Raw genomic sequence first — 16,488 nt, 5'->3', positions numbered from 1 at the left:
CATTTCCTTCTCCAATGCATGAAAGTGAAAAGTGAAAGTGAAGTCGCTCAGTCGTATCCGACTCTTAGCGACCCCATGGACTGCAGCCTACCAGGCTCCTCCGTCCATGGGATTTGCCCAGCAAGAGTACTGGAATGGGGTGCCATTGCCTCCAAATAATTGGACTAAATGATATCAAATGCGGAAAGACACGTATAACCTAAAACTAATCAGGAACTACCAGACAATTTAAACTGACACATTCTACATGGTAACTTGATTGTCCTCTTTAAAAATGTCTGCTGCTGCTAAGTCTACATCTTGATAAACAAAAGGTTAATGAATTACAGCAGATTAAAGGAGCCTAAAAAGACATAAGAGCTAAACACAATGTGTCATAATGAGCTGAATCTTGGATGAGGAAAAAAAATACTATTCTTTGTATTATTGGAACAGTAATCAAAATTTAATTACGGACTATAGATGGATAACTGTATTACAATTTTTTTTAAATATTGTATTTATTTATTTATTTGGCTGTGCCAGGTCTTAGTTGTGGCACATGGGATCTAGTTCCCTGCTGCTGCTTAGTCGCTCAGTCGTGTCTGATTCTTTGCGACCCTATGGATTGTAGCCCGCCAGGCTCCTCTATCCACGGAATTCTCCAGACAAGAATATTGGAGGGGTATGCCACCTCCTTCTCCTTCAGGAATCAAACTTGGGCCTGTTACACTGGGAGGGAGGGGAAATCTTAGTCACTGGACCACCAGGAAATCCCGTAAATACCTCCTGACTTTGATTAAGAAATGAAGTGCTCATTCTTAAGAAATGTTCACTTCAGTATCTGAAGATGACTAGCCATAATGTCTCCAATTTACTTTTCAAACAATTTAGAATTAAAACACACAGGTAAATAGAAAAAGAATTACATAAAAAAATAGAATTATAAATGTGTGGGCAAATATGGCTCTAGGTAAGATAACATGTAGGAGTTACTACTGTACTATTTCTGTAAATTTAAAATTTCAAAAATTAACAGTCTTTAGAAAGACATGTACAAATTTTTATATCTTTTTTTTTCATACCTCAGGAGCAAGGACAAAGGTCTGCATGAATCTCCTCAAAGCCTGGTTGTTATTAGAGAGCAAGCCCATCACCTGGACCACCACACCGTCATTCAGAGTAGCATGAGCATCAACGTGGCGGATCTTAGTGTGGCAATTGGTGAAGTTTTGTGACATCACTTTCCTATGGATTTCCTAAGGAATCAGGCAAGAGATAATGCAGAAGCTCCAATAACAAAAAACTTTCTAACACAACAAACAGCATTGATCTGTGCACATCTGAATTACAAACTACAGAGACCCCACTGTAATTTGTCTTAGTATACTATATTTCCAGTGACACCCTGACTTTTTAAAACTATTGTCTTCAATTAACATATCTAAACATGTTTACAATAGGTGATCTCCATGCTAAAACCAATTATCTTCAAACATAAAAAAACTTCAGAATATATCACACCAAATGAACAAAAAATTTTTCAATGACTAATAAAATCAAGAAGTTACTGAGTATCTAAATTTCCAAACAGAAGTTGACAATTTTAATTCTCAAATATCAACAAACATTAAGCATGTATCCACCTCAATTCAATGGGTTATTTCCTAGCTGATCAACAGCCTACATAAAGCTTGTTATGCTTATGCTTACTTTCTGTCCATAGACAGCATCTGCTGGCTTTCCATTTGAATCCAATCCCCCATGGACATAAGAAGAGTTCTTTCCATAAAACCTGTAAAACAGAAAGATACTTGTCATCTTTAAGCATCCTAAGACCAGGTATTTATTGTTCATGTTTGAACCCATCTGCTTCACTAGTACATTCTTGGAGGCACGAATGTGTTTTCTTTCTCATCTTTGTATGCTCCACCCCCTACATTCATAACATTTGCTGAATGGGAATGAATTTGGTCAAGGAATTTTTGCAAGTCAAAAGTTCCAGGTCTCAAGAAAGAATGATCGTGTTGGAAGGGATCTTGTAGTGCACCTCAGGAAGGCCATGTAACACACAAGTTCCCGTTTTCACTCACGGAGAAGACAGGTAGTCTTGATGATAGGTAAGGATTTCTATAGACTTCCCTGGTGGCTCATTCCTGCCAATGCAGGAGACTCAGGTTCCATCCCTGGGTGGGGAAGGTCCCCTGGAGAAGGAAATGGCAACCCACTCTAGCATTCTTGGCTGGAGAATTCCATGGACAGAGGACCCTGGTGGGCTACAATCCAAAGGGTCGCAAGAGCTAGACAAGGCTAAACAGCTATTCTCTCCATAGTCTTGGAGAATCCTTTTCTATCTGAGAATGCATGTGATAAATTCCCATTAAAACCCAGTAACTCAGGCAGAAGAGTTTAAGGAGTTCCATTTTTGCTGATGCATTAGGAGAGTCAGACTTAATTAATTCTCCATACCTTTAATTGACCTATATCTTCAACTGTTTTGTTTTCATTACAACAATACTGAATTAGGAAGGTGCCAACAACTTCCGCCCCAGCCCTGCCAACACACACATGCAATGCCCTAACTCGGGGATAATCACTATTAGGATTTCTTGGCACCTGTATTCCAGACAAACAATCTTTCACAAACCAACCCAAATTTTTCTCTATCCTGATTGTTTCCCCCATGATCCCCAAAAAATGGACAGATCTGGGCCCTTAAGGATACCTGAACTACCTTTCAACTTTTTAAGTTATTAAAAGGCTCCATATTAGCCAGCCACTTAGTTCACTGCTGGCTAATCCTCTTTTCATTGTATCTAAAATGTACCTCAGAGATAAAATGTGAAAAAATACATGTGTTAGAATCAATAAGTAACAACAGTGACAAGAAATATATTTGGTTAGTTTGTTTCAACTCCTACTCCATTTTAAATTCTAAATGTATCTAACCACTAAAAGCAAAGAATACAATTGACCAAAAAATAACAAAAAGGGGGATGTTTATGGTTTAAAGACTTATTCTATCACTCAATAGTCCTGCGAATACCAGCAAATTTTTAAGCCCTTAGTGTCTTTACCCGGAGAAGGCAATGGCACCCCACTCCAGTACTCTTGCTTGGAAAATCCCATGGACGGAGGAGCCTGGTAGGCTGCAGTCCATGGGGTCGCTAAGAGTCGGACACGACTGAGCGACTTCACTTTGACTTTTCACTTTCACGCACTGGAGAAGGAAATGGCAACCCATTCCGGTGTTCTTGCCTGGAGAATCCCAGGGACAGGGGAGCCTGGTAGGCTGCCGTCTATGGGGTCACACAGAGTCGGACACGACTGAAGTGACTTAGCATAGCATAGCATCGTGTCTTTACCTGTGAAATGAAGTTAATTATTCCACAAGGCCTTACACTAAGAGCTTCTTTTTTTTTTTAAAGATCAAGAAAGGTATAGGAGAAAAAATAGTTCTGGTCCAACAAATACACATACATTTTGAAATTTCTAAAAAGTATTCTAATAATTCCACAGAAATAGACTGAGGAGTTTTCTACAATGCAGCATTATTTATAGGAACAAATACTGAAGGCAACTTATATATTCATCATTAGTGGAGTAACATAACAATTTTTTAGAAAATAAAAATTTCATGGATATTAAAATTAATGATACATGCACTATCCTTGTAAGATAACAGATTATTGCTAAAACACAGCATAATAAAAATATTTGCATCTACATAGAAAAATTAGCATTGTTTTTCTAAAGACTCCCACGTTTATTTCATACATCTGTTTTAATTTACAATAAATCGTTTCCACAAAAAACCATACATCCTAATTTTTTAAAGTATATTAACACAAAAATATGTCAGAACAGGAACAGTCTCGTACCTTCAATACATTCATAACTAAATAACTAATGGTTCACCAAGAGAAAAATACGCAAAAAAAAACCAAAAGTACAAATATACATTTATATTTAAAGCATTATATTTCTGATAATGTATAGGAAACTTTGTCTAATTTTCAAATATTTACATATTGTACTATTATAAAATTTGAATACCCATCACCTTTTGGTACTTACAAAGCATTTTTATGCAACAACCCTAGAAAGAGCATAATGAATCAGAGAATCTTTTTTTTAATTCTCAACTGAAGGTTAATTACAATATTGTGTTGGTTTCTGCAATATATCAACATGCATCAGCCATAGGTATACATATGTCTCCTCCCTCTTGAGGGAATAAGAGCATCTTAAATACTCACTAAAACACAGAATTAGGTGATACTCAGGGAAAAAAAAATTTACCTGTGTAGCATGTCTGGGGCCTGGTTCAACAGTGTGTAATACTGTCTCACAAATTCCCGCCCGACCAGCAGGGGACTAGGCTTCTCCATAACCATTGCTTTGGTCAATTCAACCTGGAAAAAAAAAAAATCAGATATGTTCTACCTGATAGATCAAGTATAAGGGGAGAAAGGAGCAGGGGCGGAGACTGAATCATTTAGCTGAGATTGACTCATAGACCAAAAAGATCACTTCAGCAATTCTTGGGTTTTAAAAGGAATAAACATTATAAGAAACAAAGCAAACCCACATAGACCAGTGAGATTTTATACGTTCAAATTCACTGTAATCAGACAGTAATCCCTATGAAGAATTAACTCATTATTCCCAATATTCAATTTTTGTAAACTGAACATAACAACATCAAAGGTACATATTTGCAACGTGCATTTCAATTTTCCCAAGCTACTAAACTCAGTTGAGGGTTCCACAAGGAAAAAACAAAGCAGTGTTCCACCTGTAACATTACAACATACTACCGTGGTGGTATAAGGTTCAAGTGCGACAATACAGCTTTGACAATACAGATACACAATATCACATTTTTAGTCAAACTAAATCAGAGATTTTTACTACCTTTAAAAAATTCTAAATTGCTTATTTTATATCTAGATCAAAAAATGAAAACAGGCAAAAAGTAACAAGCAAGATGTTTTTATTCAACAAAATAATCCCTGCCATCTCAAAATTAAGACTTAAAGTGAGTGCGCTGGAATATTTAAAAAGGCACCTGGCACATGGTAAGTTTTCAAATACTGTCACTCACTACTTTAAAAAACCCTTTCAAAAACGTATCTGGCATGAGATCACCCAATTTTTCATTTGAGGAGATAAAATCACCCTGAACTTTATAAACGTAAAGGCAAAGAGAGGTATGTATAATTAACTACAGCATAAAGAAGAAACGAGACAAACTGCATTACAGTTTTCTTAAAGAATGGGCAAAATGGATTGAATTTGGTTCTTGCACAAGCAGGATGTGGAGATGTTTATCCTTCACTAGTCTATGATTGCATTATTCTTAAATTACCTGTACCATTTATTACTTGTTTCACCAAACTCTACGAAACTAGACTAATAACATCAATCTAACTGTATCCTTTGACACTGCTAAGTAGTTTCATAATAAATTTCTAAATAATACTTTATCAAATACTGCTTACCACATTCAATCTTCTCACGCAAAATGATGAAAATCCTCCAGGTTACAATATCAAAGGTTAAGAAAAAGGAAAACTTACAGACCCCATCTACAACTTCTCCTTTCCCTTTGAGATTATCTAGATAATTCAAATTAAAAAAAAACAAAAAAACAAAAACAACTCCATCAGCTCGATTACACCATTATCATCAATGCTTTATCTTAGGTCATTGTCATAAAGCCACGAAAGGGAAACATATTTATATTTATATAGCAAATTGATCTTTACTTCATTTGTGATTTTTTTCTTTTACTATTATAATTCTGAAGCTTCTCAGAAAAATCTGTATTATTCACCAAGTTTCTTATTAGTTTAACAGTTTATAGAATTGAGTATCTTGCAAACTAGGGTCTCAATTAGCATTTTAAAATGTTTCAAATAGATGACACTTTATTTCAGGATTACCTCATATAGTCTTGCAGACTCCCAAGGATTATATTCACACTATAAGCACTATATGGTTCCATTAAATTGGAAACTCCAGCTCAAGTCTCTCCTTTAAGCTCATCTATAATAAATATCAACCAATCAGCTCAAGGGAAATGGTAGCAGTACTTAAAAATAATACCTCTGTCAACTACAGAAGTTGACAGATACTTCTGTCGTATCTCAATAATTGAGAAAAAAAGAAAAAGTAACAGAATACACATTATTTTAGTGCTAAAAAACTATATTGCTTCAATGCTTAAAATAAAGGAGGGGACTGATTCTTAAAATAGCCAATGGCTTCAAGAATTCTATATAAGTCATGGTCAGATAAAAAGAACATTTGAAAGAAGGCTGCAAGCTTCCTTTAAAAGTTAAGTTTCTTAAGAGACCATTTCTTATGTAACTTTCTAGCTCCAAAACTGTATCTGACACACTCACGAATAAAAAGCTTTCTTTCATTCATCATTTTCATCACAAAAGATGTTTATCTTTTTTTTGGTTAGAATTTTATACAAGCAAAGCAGATTTTTGATCATCCATTTGTCAGGCTGAACTGTCAAGGTTGTCCAGAATTCAGATTATAACAGCAGATACTTTTTTTTTCAATGATTAAGAAAAAGTCAGAGAAAACTAAGCAAAGATGCTTAGGGAAAAAAAACCTAAGCTGCCTGAGAGGGAACAGACTGGGAAGGACCTGAGGGGAACTGCCTGGGGTGAGAGGACTCGACGCATTTGAGTGATGGCTTATTGTACAAAACTAAAAATCTTTTCAAATTGAACTTTAAAATTCTATAATTTTGTGGTTTGCAAATTATGCCTCAAAAGTTTAAATAAAAAAAAATATTGGAACGATAAAATGCTGTAGAGTAATTAACAATACTGAACACCCAACAGCACCAGTGACTACAAAACGTTTGGGGAAGTTCTTCCGTCATCTAAGACCATACTCTGCAAGTTTTGTGAATAACGTCAGCATTTCCAGTAAAAAATAAACTGTAGGACTTCCCTGGTGGTAGAGAGGTTAAGAATCTGCCTGCCAATGCTGGGGATGCAGGGTCGATCCCTGATCCAGGAAGAGTCCACATCCTGAGGAGCAACTAAGCCCGTGGGGCCCAAGTACTGGTCGCACACTCCAGAGACTGCGAGCACCAACTGCTGAGCCCACGCGCACTAGGGCCTGTGCTCCACAAGAGAAGCCACTGCAGCTAGGGAAAGCTCACACGCAGCGAGAAAACCCAGCCCAACTGAAAATACATTTAAAAAAGAAAACTTTGGCATTTGAACCCAAAAGATTTAGTCTATATGAAACTCAATCAATTCTCATCAGAAAAATTTTATTTGGTAAATTAGCTCTCTGAAATCTCCATCTTCATTTCTAGTTCAAACATAAAACAGAAGCTATCAGGAATATGTTAACATTGTACCTTCTGAGAATAAAGTCTCACCCTGGTTCACTAGAACTCTCAGTTCTATCAAATTATATCTAAAATAATGAAAGCAAACAAAATCAAATTGCATTTTCTCAGAAAAACTAATGTTTTACCAGTTCCTGATCTATTATAATTAGAAACTATGCATACCAATGAAAATATATGCTAAAAATTTCTCAAGATCCTCCCTTATTTATTAAATACTCCTGAAACACTGTGTCCTTCTAGAAGAGCTTTTGCAAATTTAAAATACTATGGATTCTGGTTGTTACTTATATAACAGCACATGCCAATGGATACATTACTGCTTGGACTATGAAGCATGTACCATAATCAGAAATAGCAAACAAACTAAACAGTCTTATCCTTTTTAATTATCAACAGCAAATCCTCCTTCCTTGTGCTGATGTGAAGACTGGGAGACTTCCTAAAATATAACATGCCACTCCCAAGACTAAATAAGTAAGTCTGCTGAACATTCCAATTATATCTAATTTGGAGACCACTCTCTTAACACTGCCTTCAGATCTAAAGGACAAACTTTTGGGGGCATATATTACAACTCGGAAATCAGTATAGTCTAGAAAGATCAGTGATGAAAGAAACAGGACCTGGCAAAAATAAAGGGAAAGGGAAGAAATCACTCACTTTCATTAAAGTTTACATTCCACTAATTTTCTATCCAACTTTGTAATGTTGTGACTGTCATAATATACCAAAATGGGCATAGGGGACAAGAAAAACATATTTTAAAAATTATACTTTCTCTTACTTTTTCAAGAAATACTTTAAAGGTCCTAGGTTAGAGAAAGGGGAATTACAGAACAGTTTTTGCTCTAAAGAAGTAAAGGAAAACATGGCCACTTAGAAATATATCCACTACTGTATTCCTGAGCTAGTAACAATTTCTCTAGTGCCCCTCAGTTCTTTCATCTCTAAAATTAAAATCATAACTGCAAGAACTAAGTGTATGATAGTAAGCACTTAATATTAACTGTTACAATATATTGATATTGTAACTATTAACTGTAACAAACAACTGTAACAAAACTGTAACATTTCTACATTCCACCATTTTCTGTCACCCAGAAGAGTATTTCCTTAACCATTTTGCTAGCAAAATAAAAACAGGATTATCTCTTTCAAGAATAAGTTTTCTACAGAGTTCCCTTGGACTACAAAAAGCCCAAGCACCTAATATAAAACTATGTTTTACTGAACTTCTAGGTTGACTTGATGACAACAGTGTTCCACTCATGAATGCCACAAAGGAAGACTCGCCTGTATGCCCATAGAACGTAACTGGTCCAATTAAACTGTAAAACCAAATCAAGTGCACGTCTTAGTATCGTAACTTTTAAACATGCATCGTGAAGATAAAATAATTTTAGTGTGTTCACACTATGTTACATATAAAAACTTCTACTCTTTAAAAAATATAAACAAAGCATCATGTATAATGCTCAGTGGCTCAGTTGTGCCCAACTCTTTGCCACTCCATGGACCCTATCCATGGACTATAGCCTGCCAGGTTCCTCTATGCACAGGATTTACCTGGCAAGAATACTGGAATGGGTTGCCATTTCCTACTCCAGGGGATGTTCCCAATCCAGGGTTCCAATCTGTGTCTCCTGCACTGGAAGGCAGATTCTGGAAAGCCCTAAGATAGTCACATAAGCACTTAAAAGATTAAAAAGCGATACAATTGATAACTACACCAGTTTAACTGGAGTGAATTTGAGTATTTCTGGGAAACTACAATATAAAGTCACCCTATTTATAGCAGTCATATAAAGTCAGTATGAACTAGATCTCAGAAACACAGTCACTTGCCAAATATGTACTTGTATGATAGCCCTGAAACGTTTTTAAGCGTGTTCAGTATATGTAAAACAGTACATTGTTCAGATACACAGGTAAATATATTTTTAAAATAGTCTGGATATAAAAATAGACAAATAGACCAACCAAACAGAATAAAGAAATATACTCACACATAAATAAACAACTGATTTCCAAAAGGGCAGACAATTCAGTAGAAAAAGGGTATTCTTTTCAAGAAATGGTGCTAGAACAACTGCATATCCATATATACAGAGAGAACCTCAATTCAAGCTTCACAGTATATTAAAATTTAACTCAATAGTTTTAGATGAAACCTAAAACTATAAAAATTCTAAAGAGAATCTTAATGACCTTGGGTCATTTTTGGATATAACAAAAATGTATTCTATAACAAGACAGATTGATAATGTGAACTCCCACCAAAATTAAAACCTTTCAGGGACTTATCTAGAGGTGCAGTGGTTAAGACTCACTGCTTCCAATGCAGGGGGTGCAGGTCTGATCCCTGGTCAGGAAGCTAGGATTTTGTACACTGGGTGATGTGGCCAAAAAGGTTTTCACTTTGCAAGAGAGACTATTAAGAGAATGCAAAGGCAAAGGCTTGCAGTAAATATCTGGAAAGCAACTTGTATCCAGAATATAAAAAGAACTCTCAAAGCTGAATAACCCCATGAAGAATTAGTGTAAGACCTAGAGACAATTCATCAAAGAAATTATGAAAAATGCTGATCAATATCATCGGTAATTACAGAAATGCAAAACAAAACCACAGTAAAGTACCACTGACACACCTGTCAGAGTGACAACTTCAAAGGCTGACTCTACAGTGTTGCAGAGAAGGAAACAGCATCCCACTCCAGTGCTCTTGCCTGGAGAATCCCAGGGATGGGGGAGCCTGGTGGGCTGCTGTCTATCGGGTCACACAGAGTCGGACATGACTGAAGTGACTTAGCAGCAGCAGCAGCATACAGTGTTGGCCAGGATATCGAGGAAAACGAACATTCAAACACTGCTGGCAGGAATGTAAAACAGTATAACCACTTTGGAAAAGTTAGGCAGTTTTTTAAGAAGCTCTATTTGTAATAGCCAAAAGCTGGAAACAAACCAATTTCCTCCAGCAGGTGATGGATAAACAAATTGTTGTATATTATAGAACAGAACAGTCAATACTAGTCAGCAATTAAAAAAAAAAAAAGAAGCACATATTGTATAATTCCATTTATATAAAAATTCTAGAAAGTATAAACTGATCTTCAGTGACAGAAAGCAGGTAAGGGATCCCGGGGGGGCAGAGGAGGAGGGGGAGTGGACAAGAGAGAGAGAATGCAAAGGAGCACAAGCGACTCTGGGGGATGAGCGCTATTTTCACTGCAGTCTTGGCTGTGGTGATGGTTTCATGGGTATAAACAATGCCAAAAGCTATCAGATTCTACACTTCAAGTATGTGCAGTTTACTGTATGTCAATCATACCTCAATAAAGCTATTTTTTAACCCACTAATATAACAGCTTGGAAAGACAAAAGGTTGTCTCACAAGAAGAGAGGAGAATGGGAACCTACACATGAAAATAAGCAAATTTTAAAAAGTGATGCAAAATGTTAACTGTCAATTCTGAGACAGAGACATTTAAGGAATTTTTTTACTCTATTTTAATACCTATCAAAAACACTAAGAAGAAATAAACAGTGAGAGTTTCTGTCTACTAACATAAGTGTACTAAACTATTGTGAAGTTTGCTGCAAGGCTATGCTATGTACTCAAACATGTGAAATCTGGCTTAACTATCAGAAATAAAAACGCTTTCCAGGAACCAGAGAAACTATTGCAGAAACCAAGCTACTCTAGCGCACAGCAAGAGCAGCATAACCATCACTGAACTTACTACTGTTCAATCTATTTTCCAAACTCCTCACATTTACCACCTGTTACCCTCCTTCAAAGTTCTTCCTGACAACTCCTTGGAGAAATGGGACAGGCAAAAATACAAGGTGAGTCTGAAGTATCTGATAAAGGAAATGCTTTAAAAAAAAAAAATAGGCAAGCATCAAAAGGACACAAGTCAAAACTAGAACAACTGAAGCAATAAAGTAATAAGTAAAAAAGCAAAATTAAGTTAGAAGAACACTGGATTACAACCCCCTAAAATAACTAAAAATCCAAAAATTAATGGGTAAAGTGTTTAAAAAATGGGAAAATGAAGTTCTTAAAAAATACAGCAGGACTTTTCTGGTGGTCCACCAGTTAAAACTCTGTGCTTCCAATGCAGGGAACCTGGGTTCAATCCCCAGTCAGGGAACTAGCTCCCACATGCCATAATGAAGAGTTCAGAGCCACAACTAAAGATCCTGTGTGAAGACCCTGCACAGCCAAATAAGTAATTTTTTTAAATGAAAATAGACACCTTACAAAAAATTTTAAATGTAGAAAAAAACAAGGTTAATATAGAATTACCATGAGAACACCTCAAGAGCTGCAGGCAACATCTACTAATAAATGAAAAAATTTAGCAGGGAAACTAGAGAAACAGAGTATCTGCTTAAGTTCCAAGAGTCTTCCCCGCAAAATGTTCAGTTACCTACAGTGGCAGCTTTAATACATGTTCACAAATTCTAAGGCTCTCCTTCCTTAGTGACTAGCTTCTAATGAAAATAATGCAAAGGAAAGAAATACTACCTGGGAGCCACCATATTATCAAGTGATCAAGGTTAAAGTCAACCAGGATTGATATTATGTGCCCCGGGACGTGGTGGGAAGGCTAAATCACCTCTGTATTTTCCCCAACTTCTATAACCTTAGTCTACCCAACACCAAGTACACTCAAATTGAGATCAAGTGTCAAGGTCATTAAACACAAAGAAAATACAACAAACTGGCACAAATGAGAGGAGCGAAACCAGGGAGACTGGAGGACTAACTGCAATGTGGTATCTTGGCCTGGATTCTGAAACAGAAAAAAGGACATCAGTGGAAAAACTAAGGAAATACAAATAACGTCAGTCCTTTAGTTAACGGGACTTTATCAACATCAATTTCTTACTGTCGATAAATGCATCATGATTAGGTATGATGCTAACAAGCAAGATGAGTGAAGGATATACAAGACATGTCTGTATTCCAACTCTCCTGTAAATCTAAAATTATCTCAAAAACAAGTTTCCCTAAGAGAAAAAAACTTAAGAATTGGGAAACTTAATTCACTAACTTTTCTTGGTTTTTAATATCCCTCCCCCAATCCAGCAGTAAAACCCAGTCAACTAGATTTACAATTAAGCAAAAATCTGGCCTAAGACAAAAAAATACTTTTATAATACTTCGTCTATGAAATTCCTTAAACATGAATTTCCTATGCTTTAGATCTCATAAAGTATAGGTGGATGTATGCCAGAAGTAAGCTTAAGATAGTTGATAAACATGGGGTATACTTGAGGCAGGTTAAAAAAAAAACCTAAAAAGGCAGGTGCCACTGATGCCTTCCAAGATTCTAAAACCTTGAAAATTTTTTAAAGAAGGAAATATATCTAGCACATATCTCTACTAGATACACCACGAGCTTTACAAAATAGTTGAAGACAATTACTTGGGTTACGGAGCTCTAGGTCTTATAAGCAAAAACATGAGAACACCTAAAATGTGTGAAAGAACTTCAAAATACATAAAGGGTTATACAAACAGGCAAGGATGCTGCCACACAGCCACCGAAGGATGACACTCCCACCAAGTCCAAGTGTGTCCCATGCAAGAAGCCAGTTTTCTCTATGAACCATCTCTAGTATTTGCTTTTTATTAAATATCTGAAATACATCACACAGGCTAAACAGCTAAGCAGTCTGACATGAGACTGGCCAGTGGTCAGAAGTGGAAATCTATCACTTGATGTCATCTAAAGCCTTGATTTTATTTACAAAGGCCACAGTCTTCAAGAGAACTTTTAATTACTTTCTGCTCTGTAAAGCTCCCTCTTCCTACTCTTCATGTGCAAATTTTTCCTAATTCTTCACCCTCTTCACCTAATCAGGTTTGCAATTAAGTTTTCCCAACCAAAGCCAGATGACATGACTAAGGATACTAAAAAAATTAATAGAATGCTGATTTTTGAGATTTAAAAACATAAATGTAGTTGTTCACCATAGAGTGATCACCAACTACAAGTGATTATAGTGCTGAACCTCAAATTTAACTCCATGGCTGGGAGGATAGTATTGTACTAAATGTCCTATAGCTGTTAAAAACTGACTAGCCAGAGGTGGGAAAAAAAGCTTTTCTTACCTACTTACTTTAACAATCATCTTCTTTTTAAAATCAGTAAACCTTGCCAAGGCAGTCTTAAAGCACAATTAAATGAATATACAATTTATACTTGAATTTTGAAATATTTTAAAAAACAAATCTGCAAAATGTTGAGATCAAGTGACTAATGTTATAAACTGGCAAAAAGAAAAATTGGTTTAGGTCATACATGCAGGCTTTATATCAAATTTCATCTTTTAACACTGCCCCATCCATCTTAAGTATATACAGTTCACAAACCTATACAAATTTAAAACTAACTTCTGCCCTTTACTTTCTAACCAAACTACTAAAACCAATTATTAAAAATGTAAATTACCAAAACCTGCTGTGAAGTAGGTCACCAAGAAACATTACCAAATCTAATGTTCCCTTAACAGACTGTCAGCTGAGAACCGCAAACCTGAGTTAAATAAAAGAACAAAGAACTACCTACTTTTCTACCAGTTAGAAGAGGTACAAAAGCTTATATTAAAAGGATTTAACAACAAAAGTAATCTCTAGTTTGGATGGGAGACTGAAAGGCAGACAAGTCTTATATTATCACAATTTGCTTCAATTAATTAATTCACTCCATATAAATGAAAGCACAAGTCATCAACCAGGCTACCAATCTGTGAAATACATTTTCATATTCCTACCCAACTGGAACCCATTTGCCTGAAGTCAAGAGATTTTTTAAAATATCTAAAGGGGAAACTAGCAAAAATTTCCCTCATTTAATGCACAAACTTTCATTCTGATATTTACCTCAAGTAACAATTAGTGGACTCAAAATTAACAGTTTAAATGTTGGTCATTAGTGTTTCAACGTTTGATAACTTAAAATGTTACTAGTTAACTGGTGTCTAAATGCAGGTAACTGTAATGGTTACAAGAAGGCAGGTTCCGGAACTTCCCTGGTGGTCCAATGGTTAGGACTCCAAGATCCCAGTGCAGGGGGCCCAGGTTCACTCCCTGCTCAGGGAACTAGATCCTACATGCCTCAACAAAGACCCAGCACAGGCAAAAAAATTTTTTTTAATATATAAATTTTTTTTAAAAAGGCAAGTTCCAAGGAAAACAATGTTCTACTCCAAGCTATCTGCCATTCAGGAAAACACCAACAAAGATTAAGAGCCTATTCATAAGATATTTCGATCCTGTATTTACTGCTACTTTCAGTTAAGAAATATGGAAATTACTGGGTAAATGGAAATACAAAAGTGTTTCAAAGCTTTTTAATTTACTTATGAAGATGTGAATCATGTGTTCCCTCTAGCAGCAAAATAAGGGCTTCCCTAGTGGCTCAGACAGTAAAGAATCTGTCTGAATGCAGAAGACCTGGGTTTGATCCTTGGGTTGGGAAGATCCCCTGGAGAAGGGAACAGCTACCAATACAATTTTCTGGCCTGGAGAATTCCATGGATAGAAGAGCCTGGCAGGCTACAGTCCATGGGGTCGCAAAGAGTCGGACATGACTGAGAGACTTTCACTTAGCAGCAAAAAAATTCTTATATAAAGGTCAATTCTAAAAAGTGTATGCACACACAAAATAGATTTTTAAGAGAGAAAGGAAAAGGTTGACAGTTATTTCAATCAAAATTAATTCGGAAGAGTTAGCTCCAAAACTCATTGCAGCTTTAGCTCAAGTAGAGACATTTGTGATGCCAAGTAATGATTCATACCTGCAACACAGGAATATTTATTATTTCATTAAGCCAAGGAATAAACTAGCTTTGAAAAATCTCAAATGTAACTCCACTAGAAAAATTTACACTGAAGTTTTTGAAAGTGTCTTCTACCTTTGCATATAACGGGAGCATCTACAAAATACTAAATAAATGTATGAAGACAAAAGCTTTTCATCCATAGAAGTTCCTAACTGCCAGAAGGGTAAGATTTCCAACACCTCAATCATCCCTAATTCATCCAGCTTAGGCTCCACAGAGGGTCAAGCCTGTACTGTAAGTGGGCACCAAGCTTTCCACTCCAATTTCAAAATTTCACTTACACATGCTGGCCAGACTTGAACCTCATCGCTCTGCAACCTCATTTTTTTCAACTTCAGAAAACGAGGAAGTTAATCTTGTGGAAGGTCTTTCTCAAAACCTTGCTCCAATTAAAAAACGGAGGGAAAAAAAGATTCAAGATCTAATATCAGAGCCTAACTTCCCGCTGGCGATAACTTCCCATCATCAGGCCGTAAAGATCGAATCCGAGGAGGAACACTGTCCAGGATCAACTGGACGTATTGATTTTATTCTACACTTTCCCCAGAAGCATTTAGGGCAGCAAACCTGTAGGAAGATGTGCAGAAAGGAACCCTTTCTTACCCTTTGTCATAATCCCATGTCCAACCCTCTTCTCCCTGGAAACCCGCAAGTGGCCCAAGTACAAATAAATGCCTCTGCAGTCGGTCTTCCGAGGCTGCGGTTGCCCCCAGGGACTAGAGCTCTGGGGGCAAAGATACCCTGTGGCCGCACAGAACGCTGGAACAAAGAATGAAGTGGGTTCGGGGACTAGGAGTCAGAAGGCCTGAGTTCAAACAAATACCTGCCCCTTATGGGCCCGTGTGCCTCTGACCGTGTCACTCCATCTCTGGGCCTTCGAGTCGGCTGTAAAAATAGAAAATCACTGTACCTACCTCATCGGGGCGTTTCAGGAGTAAAGAAGAAACACACAAGTTGCTCCGCACAGTGCCTGGCACATAGTGAGGGCTTAGAAAATGTTAGTTATTATCATCACTCAATACCCATGAACTCGCTGCCCCTCCTTTACTCCCTGTACAAAAAATCGAAAACCTAGGAGCAGCATTTCGGCTTCCAGTGTCGACAAATTCTCACTGCACTTTCGTGCCTCACCTCCCCCCACCCCCCACCACCATCAAAGAAAAGCCTCCTCTGGTCTACGTTAAGCTGGAGCTCCCACCAAAGGAGGAAGGCCTCGCTGGCGCGCGGGGAAAGCGAGCGGGAAAAGCTGACGATCCGGCCGC

At 36.9% G+C, this 16,488-nt stretch overlaps 1 protein-coding gene across 2 annotated transcripts in view; it reads right to left on the bottom strand.

Moving 5' to 3' along the window:
* G3BP1 (GTPase activating protein (SH3 domain) binding protein 1) overlaps positions 1-16,482 on the bottom strand; it is a 29,343-nt gene extending 12,861 nt beyond the window's left edge. The window contains exons 1-4 of one of the 2 annotated variants that reach the window (XM_010850603.1): positions 16,141-16,482; positions 4,282-4,394; positions 1,693-1,774; positions 1,065-1,238 (exon numbers count right to left, since the gene is read on the bottom strand). In XM_010850603.1, the coding sequence (XP_010848905.1) occupies positions 1,065-1,238; positions 1,693-1,774; positions 4,282-4,376 (351 nt within the window). In that variant the 5' untranslated portion in view covers positions 4,377-4,394; positions 16,141-16,482. Of the gene's footprint in view, positions 1-1,064; positions 1,239-1,692; positions 1,775-4,281; positions 4,395-5,483; positions 5,874-16,140 lie in introns of those variants that run through there. The other variant, XM_010850602.1, reaches the window with a different exon arrangement.
* Between the last annotated feature and the right edge of the window lie 6 nt (positions 16,483-16,488).

This window comes from Bison bison, unplaced genomic scaffold, assembly GCF_000754665.1.
Source record: "Bison bison bison isolate TAMUID 2011002044 unplaced genomic scaffold, Bison_UMD1.0 scf7180017864291, whole genome shotgun sequence".
In the NCBI taxonomy this organism is placed as follows: Eukaryota; Metazoa; Chordata; class Mammalia; order Artiodactyla; family Bovidae; genus Bison; species Bison bison.
The sequence above is the reverse complement of the archived record's forward strand: the minus strand, read 5'-3'. Positions and strand labels throughout refer to the sequence as shown.